The 20,929-nt window shown below is 45.6% G+C and overlaps 2 protein-coding genes across 3 annotated transcripts; one reads left to right on the top strand and one right to left on the bottom strand.

Moving 5' to 3' along the window:
* The first annotated feature begins 214 nt into the window (after positions 1-214).
* LOC101776020 (zinc finger CCCH domain-containing protein 62) lies at positions 215-9,623 on the top strand. 2 transcript variants are annotated; one of them, XR_002676234.1, is made up of 10 exons: positions 215-684; positions 1,453-1,570; positions 1,856-1,917; positions 2,011-2,065; positions 2,148-2,244; positions 2,330-2,428; positions 2,871-2,979; positions 3,513-4,342; positions 4,458-4,610; positions 9,489-9,623. XR_002676234.1 is itself a non-coding variant. In XM_004958280.3 (9 exons), the coding sequence occupies exons 1-8, from the start codon at positions 342-344 to the stop codon at positions 4,295-4,297; spliced, it is 1,668 nt and encodes a 555-aa protein (XP_004958337.1). In that variant the 5' UTR covers positions 215-341; the 3' UTR covers positions 4,298-4,342; positions 4,458-4,858. The 2 variants fall into 2 exon arrangements, 1 of the variants encoding a protein (XP_004958337.1); XM_004958280.3 differs by lacking the exon at positions 9,489-9,623 and having other exon boundaries at positions 4,458-4,858.
* A 7,640-nt stretch (positions 9,624-17,263) lies between these two features.
* On the bottom strand, positions 17,264-18,653 carry LOC101775614. The gene has a single exon (XM_004958279.3). It carries the CDS (start codon positions 18,456-18,458, stop codon positions 17,520-17,522), a length of 939 nt encoding a protein of 312 aa, XP_004958336.1. The 5' UTR covers positions 18,459-18,653; the 3' UTR covers positions 17,264-17,519.
* Between the last annotated feature and the right edge of the window lie 2,276 nt (positions 18,654-20,929).

Below are 20,929 nucleotides of genomic sequence, written 5' to 3'. Positions count from 1 at the left end.
TCGTCAAGAAGCTTCTTATTCATTTTGTTTTCTTTCTAAAAAGCATTAGTGCTACGAGCTATTATTCCTCTCATCTGAGCCGTCCATATGCGTCGAGCATGCCGATGCAAATGCACTGGGCTTTGAAATTTTGATTTCGAAATTTGAAAGCAGAGTAAGCGACAGTTAAACGTTGGAAGGAAAGGAAGCGACAACTCGTCGCGACAGGGAGGCAAACGTTTTTCTCCACACGGCAATCTAGTCCCATTCCATTCCGAGGCGAAGCTGAAGGGGAAGGCAGGGGCGGGAGGCAATTGGAGGGCGACGAGGGGGGGCAAAAGCTTCTCCACTTGAGCGCCGGGATGCCGGTAACGCGGAGGCGCGCCGCCGCCGCCGCGGCCCTGGCTGCGCCTGTGGTGGTGGAGGTGGAGGAGCGCGATGCAGCGATCGACATCTCCTCCGATTCCGAGGCGGAGTCAGAGTCGAGGTCGGAGGATGAGGAGGATTCAGAATCGGAGGAAGAGGAGGACACGAGCGACGAGGACTTCGTCGAAATCAGCGACAGCGACAGCGAGGCCGGTGATGTCGAAGGCAGCGGCGAGGAGAGCGAGGAGGAGTCGGGGGCTGAGGCGGAGGTTAAGGCTGAGCAATTGGGCGCGGATCGGAGTGAGGCTGCCTGCAACAAAATCGCCGGTCTCCTCCGCAGTAATCTCCGTGATTCCCTACACCGGGCCCCCCCCCCCCCCCCCCCCCCCCACCAGTTGCAACGCATTCATCATATACTCAGAAGAGTCAGAAGTAGGTATAGTAGTCTAGTCTATGCGACAATCTCGAGTGGTGGAAGCGTGGAACGGGATTAGATGCCGTACAGCCGTAGAGAGCTGGAAGACCTGTTTGTGCATTTGTACCATTCCTGTAGTGGTATGAATTCTGTGCCGCGGTAGTGTGCCAATCTGATCGTCCGATGGCAGGAGAAATTTACAGATACTTCAGCAGGCTAACCCCTTGAAGCTTATGTTTCCATTCTAGTGATGTTCGACAGTTTTAGGAACCAAGACCCCCAATCTAGCAGGAACACGCTAAATCATCGTTTGGCTTCTAGGAGTATGTCATGTGCTTAGCTCCAGATGCTTGGTAGGCTGTAGGTTATTCCACAATCCTTCTATTGTAAGCTTATGTCCGTCCCTTTTTGTTTCTGTCTCTGCCCGTATGGTTTGTGACTGACTGCTGTTATTTATTTCTTCTTCTTATGGACAACTCCAAAATATTAAATCAGACATCCAAGGGAAACTGGTTTTCAAATAGAGCTAGATACGATCCCTGTCATATTTGAGATTATGTTGACACTGCCTTGTACTACTGTTGATTTTAACTCACCTCAATATGCTTCAGGAGTGAACATAATTAAATCATTTTGTTCTATGCTGTTATGCTGCTTTTTTTTCCTAGATAAGCTGATAAGTTGTCCTGTAGGTGGGAGGAGTCTGGAGGGGATTAAGCTTGTGGAGTGCAAGGCGTATTTAAGGAAGAATGGTCTTAGCCAAGTTGGGGACCTAGCCACTTGTGTAGACAGAATAGTGCTTCATTGGAGGTTAATTCCATAGCCCTTTCCCACTCCTGAGTTTATTCAGTCATTTGACGCTCATCTACTCATTTGTTTAACTGCCGGAATTCAATTTAAGAGAACAGCAGTTCCTGTGCCACTTGTTGTTCTCAATATTTTGTTTTATTTTTGCCTGACATTTTTATGCAACGGAGAGTACACCTAGCTAGATGACCTTAATCTTGCTTCATTTGATTTGCCTAGATGTAGCGATGCAATATTTTTCAGAACAAGACACACACATGTAATATTTTCTGCCCCTTTTTTTGACAGGTTTAAAGATGGAGATCCAGAGAGAATTTATCCATGGTCATCGTTCTGTATCAACTGTAAAGGTGTGGTCTTACTTGGAATTAATTAAATAAACTTTCATTGAACTGCATGGTGAATAATCCAGGGCAACCATCATGTATACTCTCTCAATGCAGGTGATGTCTGTAGGGGCGATGCTGTCCTATTCAAACAGAAGGTGTATGAGAAGAGGTAGCCATCTGCATTTGCGTAATCTGATCTAGAAGCCTCTCTGAAATGGTAACACAAACTTCCCTTCGAATAACCTTGACAGTGGAAAAAGGCATGCGAAATGTATAGGGAAGCGTATAGTAGCTGGCAAAGTCATTAAGGAAAGTTATGGTAAAGAAAAGCAGCAACACACTTTCACGGTAAGGTTTGATGGGACAGTTTTGTAATACTGTTATTTCAGTCTGTGTGTCATTTACATATTACATTGCTTGTTCAATTCAGTAGATTCAAGTGTTTTGGAGCAAAGGAGTTGGGAAATTATCAACTTTGCATCTGCTGCTTGTCAAAGGGCGCAACCTATACAGAATGATGACTTTTCGTCAGGTAGCAAGAGCTATCTGCTTGAATTATTACTGCTGTTCCCAAATATAATAGGGTAATGGAACTTGCCAGCAGCCCAGCAGGGTCAGTAATGGCCATACATGATACATTGCAGGTTCATGTTTACAATTCTGTTTCTTGCAGTTTGTGTGTTGAAGCTTTGTATACAGTAATGGAATTACAGGAAACCTGTGCTTCTAAAAATAAAAGAAACTATGTTTTCATATCCACACATTTCTCAAAATATGTTTTCATACCTTATATCATATATCGGTAGAAATGGGATGTGCAAAATTTATTTCTCAGTTTTACGCAATTCTCATGTGGAGGATATCTACAAATTTCTCAAATGATGTTTTTATACCTTGTATTATATATCAACATTATCCATAGTATAGACTTGTGTGATTTTCAAATTCACAATATTTGTCTGTCTTGTATCTAGCCTTGGGCAAATGAAGCAGAAAGGCTGAAGGTTCTAGAAGAGAAGCACAGCAGAGGAGATGATGCAAGGCGTGTTCGTGCTTTGAATAGACCTAAATCTGCAGGAAACAGTAATTTCCATTCTCAAGATTGTTTTTAGATATATCTGTATTAATTAGTGTTGCCCTTGGTCTTCTTGTATGCACTTGCTTGAGATCTCAACTCACTGTTACTAATCTTGATGTGTGATGGTAATGCACATTTAGCGTTCATCAAATGTGACATACTTTTGGTATGTTGAGCAAAACTAGAGATGTTACATACGAGCATTTCTTAGTAATATATAGTAATTAGTAGGCAGTAAAATTAATGTTCAGGTTGCCTATTAATTGACATTGGATGCTTTAGAGGTCCAAATGCAGAGCCAGGCTGCCAGCTGTATCTCATGTCGAATCAAGTACAATTGTGAGTCTCAGGGTTTCCAGCTCAGGGAACCATTCATGCATGGTATTGTGTCTAATTAGCAACTATTCTGTGAAATATGTGAGCTCTGGGTCTCTATTGAGCCAAGCTACAACTAGTAATGATTATTTCAGTTTTCAAGCCCATCATCTACATGTTCAACCTAACTAATTGTATTCCATTTTTTATCTATCTTTCGTAGCTCTTAAGGGCAAGAAAAAGTTGGAAAAGGAAAAGCACAGGTCTCGATCTGGAAGGCCTGAATTCCGATCTAATATCACTGAAGTGGATAAAGGCAAAAAACGTCCTGCGCAATCCTCCAATTTTGATCTGCCTAATAAAAGATCTAAGAAAGAAGGGTCCCAAGCGCCTTGTGGAAAAAAATGCACTGGTGGTAGGAGGGCAAAGAAAAATCAAGGCCACCTGGATAAGAGCATTCGTACCGGTCATAGCAGTTCTCTATGCAATGACAACAGGGAGAAGAATCATGCTACCTTGCAGAAAAAATGTCATATTGCTCCCCTCAACAAGGTTCTATCTAGCACAGAAGTTGGGATGAGTAAAAGGATAGCTGTTTCTGAGCAACGGAACAAAATTGGTGGCAGAAACACTCAATTTGAAGGAAGACACGTAACTCAAGCTGTTCATGTCGAGGCAAATCATGGAAATTTTGTTGCAGTACAGCATCCTTCTGTTCAGAGGCCCCAATTGCCTCCATTGCGTGAAGTTGCTAACGTCTTCCTGCCTCACCCTGGTGGGAGCCATCCAGATGCACTATTCAACACTACAATGGCTTTCCGACATCAAAATGGAGGAATGGCTGGGCCACATGCACCTGCATATTTTAGGGGGCTTCGACCCAATCAGCAGAGGGTTGCATTTTCATCAGCCAACATGCCACAAACTGTATACCATCCTCATCCAGAAGCAGCATATGTTGTACCACACTTCAGACATCCTAATGGGAGTACTGGTTTTCATCGATGAGACAGTTTAGTTGCTGCCAGCTGTATTTTTATAGTTGCATGGGTGGTAAGATTTGTGGTCTTGCCTTGTTTCCATTAATGCCATTTCATTGCATTTGCCAAGTTAATCCTACGCAAACCATCTGGTCACTGATGGACTTGGTTTCGTTGTGTTTTTGCAGGGTGTGGTGGAAATATAGTACCACCACTGATTGGCTTCATTGAGCACCGTGATTGCAATGCAAGCCATGGGCCTCTTGGTACATCGTATATGCATAAGATGGCTAAGAAAACAATATCAGGGCTTCGTGTGCTTCAAACGCGGAAAGTTGAAGGTAAACAAGAATGCTTTAGAGATATCAGCTTCTGTTTGTTGGTTGAGTTTGTAGCAGGAATGTTAGGCAAGAAACTGTACACCAATGGTTTCTGAAATTTGAGCTGATAATCTTAATGAAGTCCAATTGTCCAAAGTGGATACGGGTTTCTGAAATTTGAGGTCTGATAAATCTGAATGAAACCCAAAATTTTGTTACTCTGGGGAAACACAGCAGTCAGGTCGAATCAAAGACTGCAAATTATTTCAGTTCTGCAAGTCCATCACTGCCAATGCGCATAGCTTAAATTGAATGATCGCTTGATGTTCAGAGTTCAGACCTGGTTGGAACTTAGGACGCACATGATCTTTCTTTGTTCACATAACAAGAGAATAGCCTCCCATGAAATTGTGAGTTTCCAAAATTCAGGATCCAAACTGGGCCTTTAGCCCTTTACTGTCCTGAAACTCATTATGTCCTGTCTTGATAAGGGATAATTTTGATCGAAGTAAACCCCAAAAGTTCTGTGAGGAGATCCCCATCTAAACACCCATGGCGAGGTGACTAGCATTTCCATGTGCGGATGTGCCGTGCATGTGCGTCTGCCCAAGAAAGAAGAAACCAACAATGAAATGGTCGGCGACGTTTAGTTGGGACGCCGTAGCTACGCATCTCCCTGGAACGGTATCAGGTTTTCCTGCCTGTTTTTCCATCTGCATCTCTCATCCATTTGACAGGCCGCTGTTACTGCAAACCCCGGCGTCGCGTACCCGATATCTGACACTTCTACCGCCGTATCTTTTGGACAGAATACACCAATGAACAATCTTTTTTTTAATGAAACAGGAGGGAAAGCTCCCTACTGATTAATTATATATTTAAGAAAATATCAATAACAACACAAAGGCAAAGTTCAAGAAACAAAGAAGGAAAGAAGGAAAATAAGAAAAATTACAGAGATTGGTCTAGCCATTGAAACATAGGCGACTTTCATTCCTCTTTTACTCTGAGAATAACTAGAGCAAAAACTGTTTCGAAGCGTGCTAAACATGCTTGAACAGAGGGCTGAATTCCTTTGAAGATCAGGTCATTTCTGGACATCCAAATGCACCAGCTTGTAAGAATGATGATTTACATGAAAAAGGGAACATGCAGCTGCCCTCTGAAACTGTCTAAAATGTCATATGGCTCAGCAGACATATCGATGAAAAGCCCCAAGAGAATCCAACATTCTTGAGCAAAAGAACAACCAAGTAGTAGATGGAATAGAGTTTCCTCTCCTCCATTCATACATAAAACACAATCATAAGAAGGCAGGTTCATGTTTTTCCTCAGAATGTTTTTGGTGCTCAGTCTGTCTCGGAGGACTAGCCAGAAGAACACTTTATACTTGTATTGACATTTTGACTTCCAGAGCCAATTGAAAACCGGATGAACTTGCCTATGACCAGTGAGATGTTTATAAACTTTCTGCGAAGAAAATGAGGGAGAACCCCAAATGTATGTCCACACATCAGGATCAGAGTTGATTTGAAGATCCTCCATAATGGAAGCAAGGTCAATCAGTTGTTCCAGAGCAATGCAGATAAAGGCAAATAAAAGAGTTGATCCAGATCACTTATGGCCAGATAAAGGCAAATATAAGAGTTGATCCAAATCACTTATGGCCTAAGAATTCTGAATGGTGATGTATTTTCTTCTAGCGAAGGAGAATAGCTGAGGGAAAGCCTGAGCAGGAACTCTATCATTCCAGAGATCATGCCAAAGTTAGCATGTTTGTCCATCTTTAATCAAAATTGAAGCCATGCCTTTGAATTTATCTAGAAGCTTGAGAACATCCTTCCACCAGAAGGAGCCCTTCTTAACATGATTTGGAAGTCGCCCATTAGAATAGTAATTCTCCCATACAAGATGGACCTAGGGAATGTTTGCTCTATTAAAGAACTTATGCAGGTTTTTCATTACCGGTGCGTCATTCTGAGTTTGAAGGTTCAGGACCCCAATCCTCCCTCCTTTTTAAGCAAGGTAACCATTTCCCATGAAGCTTTGGGTGGTGCTTTGTTGTTGATATCAGAGCCCCTCCAAAGGCAATGCTTCCTATATTTATCCACTTGCTTGTAAACTGTTTATGCAGTAAGAAGGTACTCATATAGAACATCAGGAGGGATGAGAAAATTGAATTAGTCATTTCCAACCTTCCTGTCTGAGAAAGAATAACTAAAGTACTAACTAGTCTTTTTTTTTCACATCTTGAAACCATAGGCAGGAATTATTCAATTGTTGGTTTCACATCTTGAAACCATAGGCAGGAATTATTCAATTGTTGGTTTGGTGAGACCTAGAGGCGGACCTAAATATGTGAAGGGCAGGTACCCACACTACATCCAAAAGTCTGTGCTAGGAGACTTAACCTCTCGTCATCAATATTAATAGGGACCATCATTGACTTGGAGTAATTTACTTTAAGACCAGTAGAAATACCAAAGGTCTGCCGTATATCCTTGATAGTTTGCAATTGAGATGGACAACTTCCATGATGATCAGGGTATCATCAGCATATTGAAGAATGGGGAAATCCTGGCTGTGAAGGAGAGCGATTGGTAGCTGGAGAAGGCCTCCTCTTCTTGCATCATTCAAGATAGATTGTAATAAGTCTGCTGTCAAGACAAAGAGAAGTGGTGATAGGAGTCACCTTGCCTCACCCCTCTTTTGCAGTGGAAGGTCTTTCCAGGAACACCATTAAGTGGAATTGAGGAAGTGCCTGAACTGAAAATATCCCTCATCCAGTTTAACCATATAGGACTAAACCCTTTATGTTTCATAATGGCCAGCATAGCTTCATGTTCTGTCTTATCAAAGGCTTTCTCAAAATCTAACTTCAAAATGATAATTTCCTTATGAGATTGATGACATATATGGAGGTATTCAAAGGCCCATGCTAGACAATCCTGAATTGTTCTAGATTTGATGAAACCATACTAATTCTTGTGGATGATTCCCATGATGACTCTTTGCAGCCTATTTGCCAATAACTTTGTAATGATTTTTATAGAGTAATTTAATAAAGAAATAGGCATGAAGTCAGAAACACCATCAATTTTTGGAATGAGAGTGATATAAGATCCATTGATACTTCTAAGATAGATATCTCCAGCGTGAAAGGCTGCACACAAATCATAAAAATCTTGCTTGATTATTGGCCAACATTTCTTAATAAAATCAGTGTTGAAGCCATCAGGCCCTGGAGCCTTATCATTGGGCAAATTTTTTATAACAAAATCAATTTCTTCAAGTGTGAAAGGATCATTCAAACAATGAAGACCTTCTGAGACAGTCAGAACTATTCCAGTTCAAAAAGCATAGCCTGATGGTCAGAGGTGCCTAGTCTTCTTTATATGCCTCCCAAAGAATGGCCTCTTTAGCATGATGTGCAGTTTGCTATTGACCATTATTATCTTCTAAACTTGTGATTAGATTTCTTCTGTGTTTGATGGTTGCATTAGTATGAAAGAATTTGATGCCTTCATCACCAAATTTCACCGACTTAATGGTTCCTCTCTGTTTCCAATAGATTCTTTGTTGGTTTAGTAAAGCTACCTACTTATCTTCCAGGATAGACTTAAAATTCCATTCCATCAAAGAAAGGTCTCTGAATTCCTCTATGATTTCTAGAAGAGAAAGGACTAACTTCACATTGAAAATGTTAGTTTTGAGACTAGACAGCTGAGCCTGCCAAGCCTTAAGCACCCTCCTTAAATTCTTGAACTTAGCTGTTAGAGCTTTTGCTTTATCAGAATGGTGAAATGGCATAGACCAGCCATGTTTAACAATGTCCATGAAGTGCTTGTGTTCTATCCAATAATTCTCAAATCCGAAGATATTTCCTCTTGGAATGTCTGTTCCAATATTAATAACACAGAGAACATAGTCCGAAGTTTCCATTATCAAGGGAGCTGTCGTAGTGTTAGGATAATTGAGGGTCCAGGAATTGGATGTAAAGAACCAATCAAGTCTCTCTAGCAGAGGAGATTGCTGCTTGTTTGTTCACATGAACTGTCTAGTTTGAAGCGGGATTTCAACTAACCCAAGAGCGCTTATAGCATCATTAAATATAAACATTTCATTATAATCTCCCCCGGTTTATTCCTATTCACAAGATCCCTCATCAAGTTGAAATCACCAAGAATAATCCAATCAATGTCGTGTGGCATTTGAATGTGTTGTAGCCAGTGAATGAAATTTTGCTTGCCCTTCGAAGTGCAGGGACTGTAGACATTTGTTAGAACCTATTCACCACCATTAAAGCTTGAAGTAAATTGAACTGAAATCGCAAAGCTATTCTAAAAGATTAGCTGTCCCTCAAAGAAAGCAAATTTCCTAATTACTGCCACCCCACCCGAGGCCCTGGGAAGGTAAGAATTCAACCATGTCAAAGGAAGGAGGATAAAAATTTCTAATAAAAAGGGGGATCAAGCTGTTCTCTATTAGTTTCCTGCAGACAAATAATATCACATTGACCCTCAAGGATCTTATCTCTGATAAAGTTCCACTTCTTATCTGAATTTACTCCTCTGACATTCCAACACATAACCTTCCACACCCTCTTATTATGTACATTATTCATAGATAAAACCAAGTGCAGAGGGCAAGACCAAGCAAACAGTGATTAACACTCATGCTAAAGGATAACATAGCTGTAAGATAGATTGTATTCTGAAACCCAAACATCATTATCATTACAGGCCTTGAGAGAGCAAAAGAACCCAAAAGAAAATGGAACCCACCAAAAGAACTGAAAATAAAGAGGCCTTTCAGAACAATAATTACTGCTTCTTGGGCTTCTTCTTGCATGCCTTTGAAACATACACCATCATTAATTTTGTTAGTCTTTTTTTTCAGCTTCCTACCGCCAGGGGGAGCTGCAAGCTTCTTTTTCTTCAGAGCCTCCTCAATAAGCTTAGAAGAGTCCACCTTACAGAATGAGGCACCAAGATTGTTGATTATTGTGTGAGAGAGGGTTGGGAGGTCCACTGAGCAGCCAATGCAGTTCTTGTCTTTATATTTCACATCTTTGTAACCCTGTTTCTGAGTTTGCTGTCTCTTGCTTCTTCTTAGGTCCTCATCAGAAAGAGCCTTATCAGGGCTATCCTACTGCCCAGGCTTGTCCAGTTGGCCGGCCTTCCTGAGGAAGGACTTAGACCAAGGTCCAGGAGAAGAGTTGACCTTCTAAAGAATATCATTCAACAATATTCCTGTAGAGTTGTTAGAAGAATCACCAAATAGAGCCACTGAGTTCTGCAAGGGAGAAGCTAAAAACTGAGGATGGTTGGTCTGTGAGGAACTTACTAGTTGTTCTGCCACCGTGCCTTCTTGAATAATGGACTTTCCTTTTGGGTCAGAGTTGCCAGGCACCACAGATGCCTTAGGACAAATAATAGCATTGGAGAGAGGACACCTTTCAGGAATGCTAAATTGTATAGAGCCTTGATCTGAACTAATCATTTCCAGAGCAGGAGAAGTCAAAAAGTTCTTGGCCCACATGAAATTCAGAGGATTTAGCAATTGGTAAGTGAAGAAATCTGACTAGAAAAGAGGGATATCCACATTGTGCGAGGTCACACCAGGGGAGAAGTAATGGGCCCACTGTCTCACAGCTTCTGGGTTTGCCTGGAAGGAATTGGAGACTGGTGCAGAGAGCAGAGAGGAAAACACATGATCTTGGCTTGGTTCAATTAGCTCAATAAATCCCAACTGCATATTATTGTTAAGTTGGTCATGGTCACCATCCTGGGCATTGTCCTCCATAAGATCATCTTCTTATATATCTTCCTGAATAAGATGGACAGGCTAGCCATAGTCTTGAGGAATAAATACTTCAACATGAACATTTTCTTGAGCCAAATTAGGAGCAGGTGCATTGATCATTGAATCATCAGAAGAACCTGTACCATCAATTATATCCTCTTCATCAACTGGATGTTCCTGCTCAGCCTCCAGATTTTCAGCAGCTTGGATAAGGTTCTCAATGCCACCCAAATCTTCTTCTATAGCCATGTTCAAATCAATGTTAAGCCCATTTCTAGCTTGAGCCAAACTATTTGGTTCTTTACCAGAGGTAGGGACAGGTTGACCATTTGGGCCAACATTTTCCTCAGCTTCATCAGGAATTGGCCCATCTGGCAGAAGTGGACCAATGAAGACATCATCACCTTGTGCATCTAGCCCATCTGGCCATAAACCCCACTGAGGTGCCCCACCATTGCCATCTTGATTATCTACAGGAGCACCATGATCATTGTTTGGAAGCTCCCCATTACAGGCCTGACCATAGCTAAAGAAATCAAAAATATTAGGATCAACCTCGTCTAGAGGTGGGTCCTCATCACCTGGACCTCCTCCCAACATTCTGTACTGAAGAATCTCGCATTGAGCAGTCCATGAGTCCCCCTCAAAGTCAGCATGAACCAAGGGATTTTAGATAAATCAACCACTCTAACTTTGACCACAATTCGAGCTAGGTTGCTAGGATCTTCCTCCCAGACAAGCAATTTTCCAAATTCAGCCACAGTTTTCTCAATGTTAGATTGAGTCCAGAAATCAATATTATATCCTAACAACACGATCCAGGCCTCACAATTCATGGTTGTGGTCTTGTTATTCCACCCCTTGTTATGCTCAACAAAAGAAATTCTATATTGGTCATATTCATGGGGGCTGCCACTAATCAAGAAATGTCTGTCATGGATGAAATTAAAGCGCACATAGACCTGACCATAGGGACAAGGTTGTATTGATCGAAAACCAACTTGACGGTGATTACGTAGGAAGTCATCAAGAAGCTCTCTGATCGAAGGGAAGGATACCTGAACATTTGGCATTGGTTCAATGGTGGCGATCGCCACTTCACCGTTGTGCCTGCGCCGTCCTCCCAGAACCACTCTGGTCGTCGGCTTCCTTTGGCCCACCATCAAGCAATGACATCCTCTTGGCATAAAGGGCGCCGGATCCACAAACTTGAACGCTATTGCGGATGCAGAGTAGAAGCACGGTTCTTGGACGGAGAGCACTATAGCAGGGACTGGGGTTTTTTCAAGGCGATGCAAGGATGGATGAGCGGCGGCAAAAGCTTGCTGAGAGGAGCATGGATTAGCCTCCACACGAGCACTGGGACTATCTGGCAATACACATGGTAGCGTCGAGGCTAGCTATGCCGGAGCAAACGAGGAAGGTGAAGAGGCAACGTCGGTGTCTGAGGAAGGAGAGGAAACCTTCCAAGCTATGGTAAAAGCAGGCGGCGGTTGGGGCCTACCCAGAAGTATTGAGCCCATCTCAGAAAGACACCTGAAAAGTGGGAACCCAGAACTAGAGGGCCCAGTATCCATAGAGGGGGCCTTGGAGAACCAGCCGACCAGATCAAATCCATTCCAATCCGATGATTGCATACCAGAGGAAAATTTCCTATCCTAGGATAATCCCGGAAACCGAGGCAAGTATCTGCAGAAAGATGCAATATGGCCTAGCTGAAAACAAAGCCCACAACGGACCGGCCAAGTGCAATTGGACCTCAGATGAGAATTGGAAAGGCAGCAAGAACAACCATTCCAGCCCATAAACGAAGGCGCGATAACTGGCAGCCCTGGAACTTTAAACGGTCCTTGAGATCTGATTTGCCAAGGCAACTTGGCGCCAATTGAAGATCCCAGGTTAAGGCTTAAATCAATGCCATGAACACCAGAATTTGATTTCAAATTTGAACCCAGATCTCCTGTGTTCTTCACTAGCACGACATCTGGCTGCTCCATGGCACTGGAATTCCTCGAGTGAGAGTGTGGTCCAAGACGATCAAATGCAGAGATCCTCTGCCTAGTAGCAAGCCTGTGTTGAACATGTGTATAGGGCCCAAGCGGAACTCGATTTACCCCCGTTAAGGGCAGAGAAGAAGAACTAATCCGGCCTTGACTGGAATGATCAACCATATGAGATTTCCTAGAAGCCACATGATTCCAAGGGAAGAGACAACCCTGAGCATCAACAATGACATTCTTTGCAAATATCAGACCTCTTTCATTCCATAGATTAAAAACCACTTTGAAAGAATCACTTTGATAAGATCCAAGTTTATAAATAAGCAAACCCACATCTTTCATGGAGACACTGAATTTGAAGATCCATTCTTCCACTTCCACAATTGCAAAGCAAGAAGCAGAACCACCAAGAACAGATTGCAAAATGAAGCCCACATTGTCCTCAGACAACTTTAACCGAGAACGAGTCACCGAGGCCAACAACTAAAAACTGTATTTATCATGAGGGGAAGTAGAGGTGACCGAGACACCCAAGAGAGATCGTACCTTATGAGAGAAATCCAGACCTAGCCGCAAATCCAGATTAGAGGACTCCATAACGAAGAGAGGAAAAGCCCTGGAGCTGCGAGAGATCTCTCCCTCAAACAAGGGAAGAACCGAGAGGGGGAAGCGGAGGGGGGTGGCTGCCGGTGGCCACCGGCAGGTGTTGTTGGATGCCGGGATCGAGGTGGTCACCGACGGAGGCGGAGGGTGCTCATCGAGGTAGGAGTTGTGAAAGTTGATTCTGAATGGGAGCCAATGAACAATCTTACAATCACATCCCACGATCTTCTTACCTGGAATTTTGTATCATAGAGATTTATTTGGAATTCAAACCGTAGTAGCAAGACCACCCCAAATTCGTACGACGGGTAAGTTGAGCCACCCATTTGCCGGGGCAAAAATTCCAAGCTAGGACACCGTGCGCTCGCTCACCGTCACAGCAGCTGAGGCATCAAATCGGAGCCATCTGCCATGTTTTCGTCAAGCACGAAGCCCCGCCGCGAGTGCCGGTCGCCAACCTGCTCGCGGCCTTCCTCCTCGCCATGGCAGCTGGGCCCAGGGCCGGCTCTAGGGGAGGGGCAGGCCGTGCGACCGCCCGGGGCCCATAAAGCTGGGGGGCCCAAGACCATATAGGTAATTAGTACATATAGTTTGGTTGGTGGACTTTGTTTCGGCCTTTCTAAATACCCCGCGTAACAACTGCGGCTTGCCTTCCGTCCGTGCCAAATCAGGCCTGCTAAATTGCTCCGTGCCTATACCAGGCCTGCCAGATTGCTTCGTGCCTATGCAATTCCTGACTCCGTATACGTATACGCTCCTGACTCCGTGGCCGTGCCGCCGTCGATCCGATCAGGCGATCAAAGCCATTGTCGCGTGGGTGCAGGAGGCGAGCGCCGAGCGCCGCGTCTGGAGCGCGTCAGGGATTCAAGTGCGTGTCAAAGGATAGAGGCGAGCCGCGAGCGCCGTCAGGGTCAGAGGCGAGCGCTTATTTGAAGTTCAATCTTCATTTTGTTTTTCATCAATTTTGTCAAAAAGCAATCATCTAATTAAAATATTTCTTCATGTAGTATTTCCATCCTTCGTCAATTGCGTAGAAGGAGCAGTGCCTTACGGCCTTGAGGAAGAATCTTGGCAATTCCATCCTTCATCAATTCCATCCTTCGTCAATTGCATATCGGATTCTCTTAACTATTCTAGTGACCGTAGCATTAGCTGAAAGAAGTTTCTCCAAATTGAAACTATTAAAAAATTATTTGAGATTAACTATGTCACAAGAAAGATTGAATGACTTGACTATGTGCAGCATTGAGAAGGATGTTTTGGACGACATAAATTTTGATACTGGGTTTGAAGATTTTGCATCAAGAAATGCTCGAAGACGGTTTTTTATAAAGCACTGAAGCATTATATTTTTATTTGAGGTAATCATAATGGTTATTGTTTATAATTTTTTATTACACTATTGTTATATTTTATAAGCTATTATGTATTGCAAAGTTTATACTTAGTTTTGATATTAAAAATTAGTTCAACAGACCTTATCTTTATACTTGCCAAGGACCCTTAGAATTATAGAGCCGGTCCTGGTTGGGCCCCGGCTGGCTGTAGCCTGTAGACGAGTCGTCGGTCAGTCGGTGTGTGAGGTGTACGTGCTGACTGGCGACTGCTGACTTCTCCGGCGTAGCCGCACCCGCACGTACTCGGGTGGCTGGCTGACACGCCGCCTGCGTGTCTGCTAGTTGAACGGGGTCAATGTTTTCGACTCTGCTCGGCGCCTCAGAGCCTTGTGCTCTGCTCTGTATTGAGCCCGGTTGGTTTCACACGGGCACCAACCGGGGCCTCGCTCGAGTGCCCGGTCGTAGATGCGAGTCAAACCATATCACACAGACGTCTACATATGCATGCGTATTAGCATATAATATAATTATTTTTATCGTATCCCCTTGCTCTTACCAAACGCATGCTTGTACTGTGTGTGTACGCGTGCGCAATTCAATCCAGAATTGAACATGGTAAAAGAAAACCATTTTGTTTGCAGTTGGCCCTTCCAGTTTGGTGAAACCGCGCATGGAGAATGCGACGGTTTGGTTCCATCGAAAACCAGGACGCGAGAGGGAGCCCTCGCAAGCAATTGACGGAGGAAGTGGGCGCCTGAGCTTGATGAGATGCTGGGTTGGCGATACAGTCTTCTACCAACCGATCTGCTGCCGCTGCCAATCTGCCATGCATGTTTCCTAGGGTTCTTGCCATCTCATGTGCAGCAGCAACTTTACTTGCCTCCATAATAACTGAGATCTACCTAGCTAGATGGATACAGTAGCATGTAGCCATGTAGGCAATCTGTCGCGGCGCTACGCTTTCGTTTTCCTGTCCGGTAGTCCACCCAGCAGGAGGAATCCACGGTACAGTAACAGGTGCTGTAAAGCTTTGCAACAGGGAATGGGCTGCTGGTCTTGGATGCAACTACGACAGAGAGAGAGAAAGAGATGACCGTGTCATGCGCATGTGCGAGCATACCGTGCTGTAGGCCAAGCCAAGAAGGGCTTCTTGGCACCAGCAGAGATCACGTCAAACTGTGGGAGTCTATGGTCTATATTTAACTGTTTGCCGGCCCGACCGGATTGGACCCGGGCCACAGTCCTTCACTCCCCCACACTTGATGGATCCATGCATTGGATTGGGGGTTTGGTTCTTGTTCGTGTGTTTGTGGGTCGCTTTCTTGGTTCCGACTTCCATGCGTGCCTTCGAAACGCAAACAGAAGTGTGCTTGTATGCTTGTGATTTGTGTATTGGTTCAGTTGACAGTTTGATCTGGTGGATTGGAGGACATGTGAGATCAAGATGAGCCGGATAAACAGCTTGGAAATGGAAATGAGATGATGAGAATTGCCAATTTCAGTTTGGAAATGGAAACAGATTCAGTATTTTTTGTTCTTTTAATTGATGTTGGAGTTGGTATAAATTAGTCGGCGGTAAGCTATGTGCCATTTGACATTTTGACTTAAACTTCGCAAGCTATGTGCCATTGGTGGTACTCCTTCCATCCCAAATTACTATTCGTTTTGACTTTTTTAGATACACATCTTTTGATACACACCTAGTTATATATTTATGTCTAAATACATAGAAAAATGATGTATCTAAAAAAGCTAAAACGAGTAGAAATGATGGTTGTCAAGTTGTTCATGATTTACTAGTGGTAGAGGGATATCATGGCGCTGACTGTAACCAGGGGAGAACAATTCCACCTAAGCAAAAATAAGATACAGCATACGTACGAGTTTAGGGATACAATTCTATATGGATTTTATCCTAACAAGGCAGCGTGTATAAGACATGTATGTATATCCTGGAGAGATCATGCCAATTTTATCCAAACATGCTACCGATTTGAAGACATGTAGCTTATTATGTGGCGTATAGTTTGGAGGGGGCAAGGGGGACCCCTTGTTCTTGACTGTTCCTAGCTCAAGTTGCCAATTGATAACAGTATAACACTCACAAACCTGGTGTCAAAAAGTTGTTGCAGGAGCTGTTGGTTGGTGTTGACCTGTAGAACATTCACAGCTGGCAGGCAAGAGGCAACCTAGGGTTCTACTGGTATTAAGCGCAGGCGCATCATCAGTTCCTTGCATGTCTGCCTTTCTCACGCATGTCAAGAATCAAGATGAAAGGTGTCCCACTCATGATGTAACCTTGGAATTTTACTGAGGCGCTTACTGGGTCATTGATTTTGACAGTGGTGCCCAATTGGTCACTTCAAGATAACTAAACCTTTGCAAGGGGAAATCAGATGAGAATCCAAGAAGAGGCAAATGGGTGATGCAGTTGCTTGCATCACATATAAAAGAAGCACATATATTACTAAACACTATTTGCACTCTCTGATCACGTCAGTGACTCTCACCCCAGGCATTTTTAAAATCTGGGAATGTCAGATCCCCCAGCTTATCTTAACGCAGATTATTCCATCCTTGCAGTAACCTAATGAAACAGTTGTGACAGTTTGCAGCGCTAGAAAAGCATTATAGTACGGCAGGCACAGCTCAGGGACATGGGCAATTTGCCACAGAACCGATCTCGCAGCATCTGAAAATACACCTCCGATGGAATCTCATAACAGTGTTCCCATGTTGGTGAGCTGCGTCTCCCTGATTTAATACGCCAGCCAACGCAGGGTTTGGTTGGCTAATCCGGACACGTGTCGCGATCCGGCGCGCACACTGACGGGATCAGACCGCCCTTGGGCGATCTACTGTCTGATGGAAGGAAGGCCATTTTACTACTCTGATGAGATTTTAGAGGGAATACTTATGATTAACCGTATGGATCAGAGGAAAATGTACTGATATTTTTTTTGTCCAAAAATCATTGAGAATACCGTGTACGTACATATCTAGACTAGTATGGAAACCTTGTGGTTCACATGAAACGAAAGAATACGCAGCAAAAATAAGCAAAAGAAAAAAGAAAAAAAATGGACAAGTAAAACGGCGACGCTTCTCCGGCGGCCTGGCCATTTCAGTTCTGCATCGTCGTCAAGGTTTCAGGACGGCGCCATGGAGTGCATGCATGGTGTGGATCATGCCGGCTTGCCGCGATTGGAGGAGTGGCTGCCCAGCTTCCTGCTGATGCTGTGGATCGCCGGGTTGGAGCGGAGGTAGCCGAAGAGGCTGTTCCGGTGGAACGGCAGCGGCGTCGTCGTCGTCCGCCGCCGCATGTCCTCGGCGGCGGCCCTGTTCATGGCGTACGGCATGTCACTCGCCGACGCCGTCGACCCTCTCCCCTTACGCATGGACGCGCTGCCGTCGCCACCGCCGCTCTTGAGCTTCTGCGAGAACGACGTGGAGGACGAGAGCATGGTGTACTTGAAGAGCGGGTCCTTGCTCCCGCCGCCGGTGGCGCGGCCCTCCGACGCGCTCCGGAAGAGGAAGAGGTCCTTGAGCCTCCACTTCTTGCTCCCGCTGCCGCAGCCCCGCATCATGGAGGTCCGGGGAGACGGCGGGGAGGAAGGGAACTCGTCGTCCTCGATGCCGGCGCCGCCGACCCTGAACGGGGAGAGAGACCGCGTGGCTCTCCTGCTCCGCGACGAAGCGGCGGAGGCTGGGGCGGCGGGCCTGCCCGACCTGCCCCTCTCCAACGCCTCCGGTTGGGCTCTCCTTAGGGACCGAGGGCGCGTGGAGGAGGACGAGGAGTAGGAAGAGGAGGTGTCGTCGACCAGGAGAATGCTCGGGTGCGGCGTGTTCAGCGGCCGGATCCTGCCGCCCTCGAAGAGCTCGTCGGCGGCGGCGAGGATGGGCGTGGCCTCCTGCAGCTGGCCACTGAAGCCGAGCGTGAAGTCAAACGTGGCCTCGTCGGCGCCGCCCGGCGAGGCGTCCCCGGCGTAGCTGGCCCTGGACGGGCTCGTCGGGGCGCTGGAGAAGAAATAGCAGTAGCCCGGGAGGTGGTCGCCGCCGGCGATGGCCGCGGTTCTTGGGCTGCACGGTGCGCTTGGCGCCATGACAGGCACCACCACCTCCATCTCGCCGCTCTTCGCTTGCTATTACTATGCTCGTGCTCCCTCTCTCCCTCCACTTCTAATGTCTTTGCTTCCTCCTTTAAAAGGCCCTGGGATTTTGTTATTGTATAGTGAAGTTTTGGCTTAGGAGGTAGTAGACCGGTAGAGAGAGAAAGCAACTGAGGAAGGCAGAAGGAAACTCGGGGGAATGGAGAGAGAGAGACGTTAAAAGCCGTCTCCAGGACATGAACCATGTGGTCGCATACGCAACTTGTCTTAATTTAATACGCTTGATATGAACAGTTCGTTATGAGATTAGTTTGTCAAGTCCATACACACTTTTTGTTGTCATACATGCAGCCGCGCTTGCAGATTAGGACTGTAGGAGACGGTAGGTAATGCATAATGAGATGATCTTTTTTTTTAGTGGAAGAGATGATTTGTGTTCAGGACGACGTGGTGGAACTGTGACAAAAAGAACTTAAAATTGGACTGTTGAAAATGAACAAAAAAATCAGAACATAAGAAACCAAGAATTTATTTGGAATTTAGGGTGGTCCAATTTGATTTAAGTTTTTCATAAACCTGATACCAAAAAAAATAATCATATTCCCCAAACGATCGAGCTCGAGACTTTTCGCGTCGACAATTCAGATGAGCTATGCTATTATGCCATCAGACTATCAGGGAACTGACGATTAAACAAGGAAGACTGCTGACTAGTTGAGCTGAGATAGAATCAAAACGGTGAATATAGATCACGTGGATGATTGATCCAGGAGCATCCGGCTGAAAAGTACGTTAATTGCCGTCGATCGTGGGCGTTTTTTTTTTGGGGCAGGTGACGTCGTCGCGAGAGGCCGAGAGCAATGCAATCCGCAGGGGTGGGTGGATTTATTGTGACGGCGATCGGAGGAGGTCGCTGTCGTCCCGGGTAGAAAAATTCAGAAAACGCCTTTGGTTCTAGAATGCGTTGAAATGTTGAATGGCTGGTTCCTTGGCCGCCCACACACATGTGTGTTCGTTGTTGATGTGGGTTCGTGCTACATGTAGATGTAGCTGCCGTTTTGGTGAGAAGAGCACAAGGATAAGGGGTCTCTTTCAAACGTCTCAGAGCTAGGTTGCTGGGCCGGCATGTGTCGGGATATGCGTTGTTTCTTTTTTATTTTATTTATTATGTGCATCAAATCAATATGTTTAATTGAGTATTAATTTTTGTAATTTTACATTGAAGTTTAAGCTTCGGTGATCCAATTAGTACGAGAGAGTTTGCACACCTGCAACAGCCAGCGCGTCCTTTTGCTCTTGAGAGATTCCCCATCTCGATCTGCTGGGATATACGGGGTAGTACATGATGATTTTCGCTCATTTTTCCTCCTCGAGGAAGATATCGCTGTGTATTCCTAGAAGAGAACGATCACTCAAGGGCCCGTATCTATCCGCGCATCAAAGCCTGAAAGATCATTTATTTATTATCATAAACCATTCCATGGCTACTGTCAGTCTCAAGTCTCAACTATGGCCAGCTATGCATGCACAATTTTCCTCTTGGCAATAGGTCATCTACCTTCCCGTGCCGTGCGCATGCACGTAACGCGATCCGTCTCATTCCTGTGTACAGCTAACGGGGCGCACGCAGGTGCCAACCCTGCTAGGCCACTTTTTTCCCATGCAAAATCCGCAGGAAAAAGCGAGACAGTAGTACCGATGCACCTGGGGCCTGAAATTTCTTCCGACCGATCCCCTGCACTGGAGGATGCCGCATCTAGCTGACAGGATCAGGCACCAAACACGGTGATTAGGAGGGGAGGACTTGTGTACCATGCCCGCGTTAATTAGCGGAAACTTGCAAGCAACCCTCGAGAGCAGCAAGGCAGCAAGTGGTCTCGAAACAACAGGTTGGTGCCGCCCTCAGGCATCCGCCACCTACCCCAAACCCACCAGCGCGTCGAGCCGTGTCAGCCAGCGTCCGCGCACGACGTGACACGGGGGGCAGGCAGAGCGTTTCCGTTCCCTGGCAAGTGCGTGCCACCACGGCGTGCCGCGTGCGCTCGCAGGACGGCAGGAGGAGGGACGAGGCCGGCAACCGGCGTGGCAGCTCAGCCTGCGGTCGTGGCGCGAGAGGCATCTGGTGGTGGTGGGCGTTGGTGTTGGTCCCGCGCCGCTGCACGCGCCCCTGACTTTTGGGGGCGCGGGCAGCGGGCTCGGCGCCGCGGGCCGCCACAGGCAACGCAACGCGCGGTTCCGCTCGGGGATGGGAGCGGGAGGAGGAGTCATCAGGTCGCACGGCACGGCACCGATCAGGTGGCCGATCTGATCTCATCAGATCTACGAGGAATTCCAGCGGCGCACGTCTCGTTCGTACGTGAAGAAAAGCGCACGACTTTGCGGGCGGCCAAGTTAGGGATCCCGTACCCAGATCACGCCTTCACTTCAATCACACGGCCTCTATAGGAAAATGAACGGCATCGTACGGATGCGCATCCGCCGTGCCC

Source organism: Setaria italica, chromosome II (assembly GCF_000263155.2).
Source record: "Setaria italica strain Yugu1 chromosome II, Setaria_italica_v2.0, whole genome shotgun sequence".
Lineage (NCBI taxonomy): Eukaryota > Viridiplantae > Streptophyta > Magnoliopsida > Poales > Poaceae > Setaria > Setaria italica.
The sequence above is the reverse complement of the archived record's forward strand: the minus strand, read 5'-3'. Positions and strand labels throughout refer to the sequence as shown.

Excerpts from the sequence above, each read along its gene's own strand:
- LOC101776020 (XM_004958280.3), top strand. The coding sequence starts at position 342 with ATGCCGGTAACGCGGAGGCGCGCCGCCGCCGCCGCGGCCCTGGCTGCG. Across the intron at positions 1,918-2,010 it reads GTTCTGTATCAACTGTAAAG|GTGATGTCTGTAGGGGCGAT; the intron begins GTGTGGTCTTAC and ends CTCTCAATGCAG. Across the intron at positions 2,245-2,329 it reads AGCAGCAACACACTTTCACG|ATTCAAGTGTTTTGGAGCAA; the intron begins GTAAGGTTTGAT and ends TCAATTCAGTAG.
- LOC101775614 (XM_004958279.3), bottom strand. The coding sequence starts at position 18,458 with ATGGAGGTGGTGGTGCCTGTCATGGCGCCAAGCGCACCGTGCAGCCCA.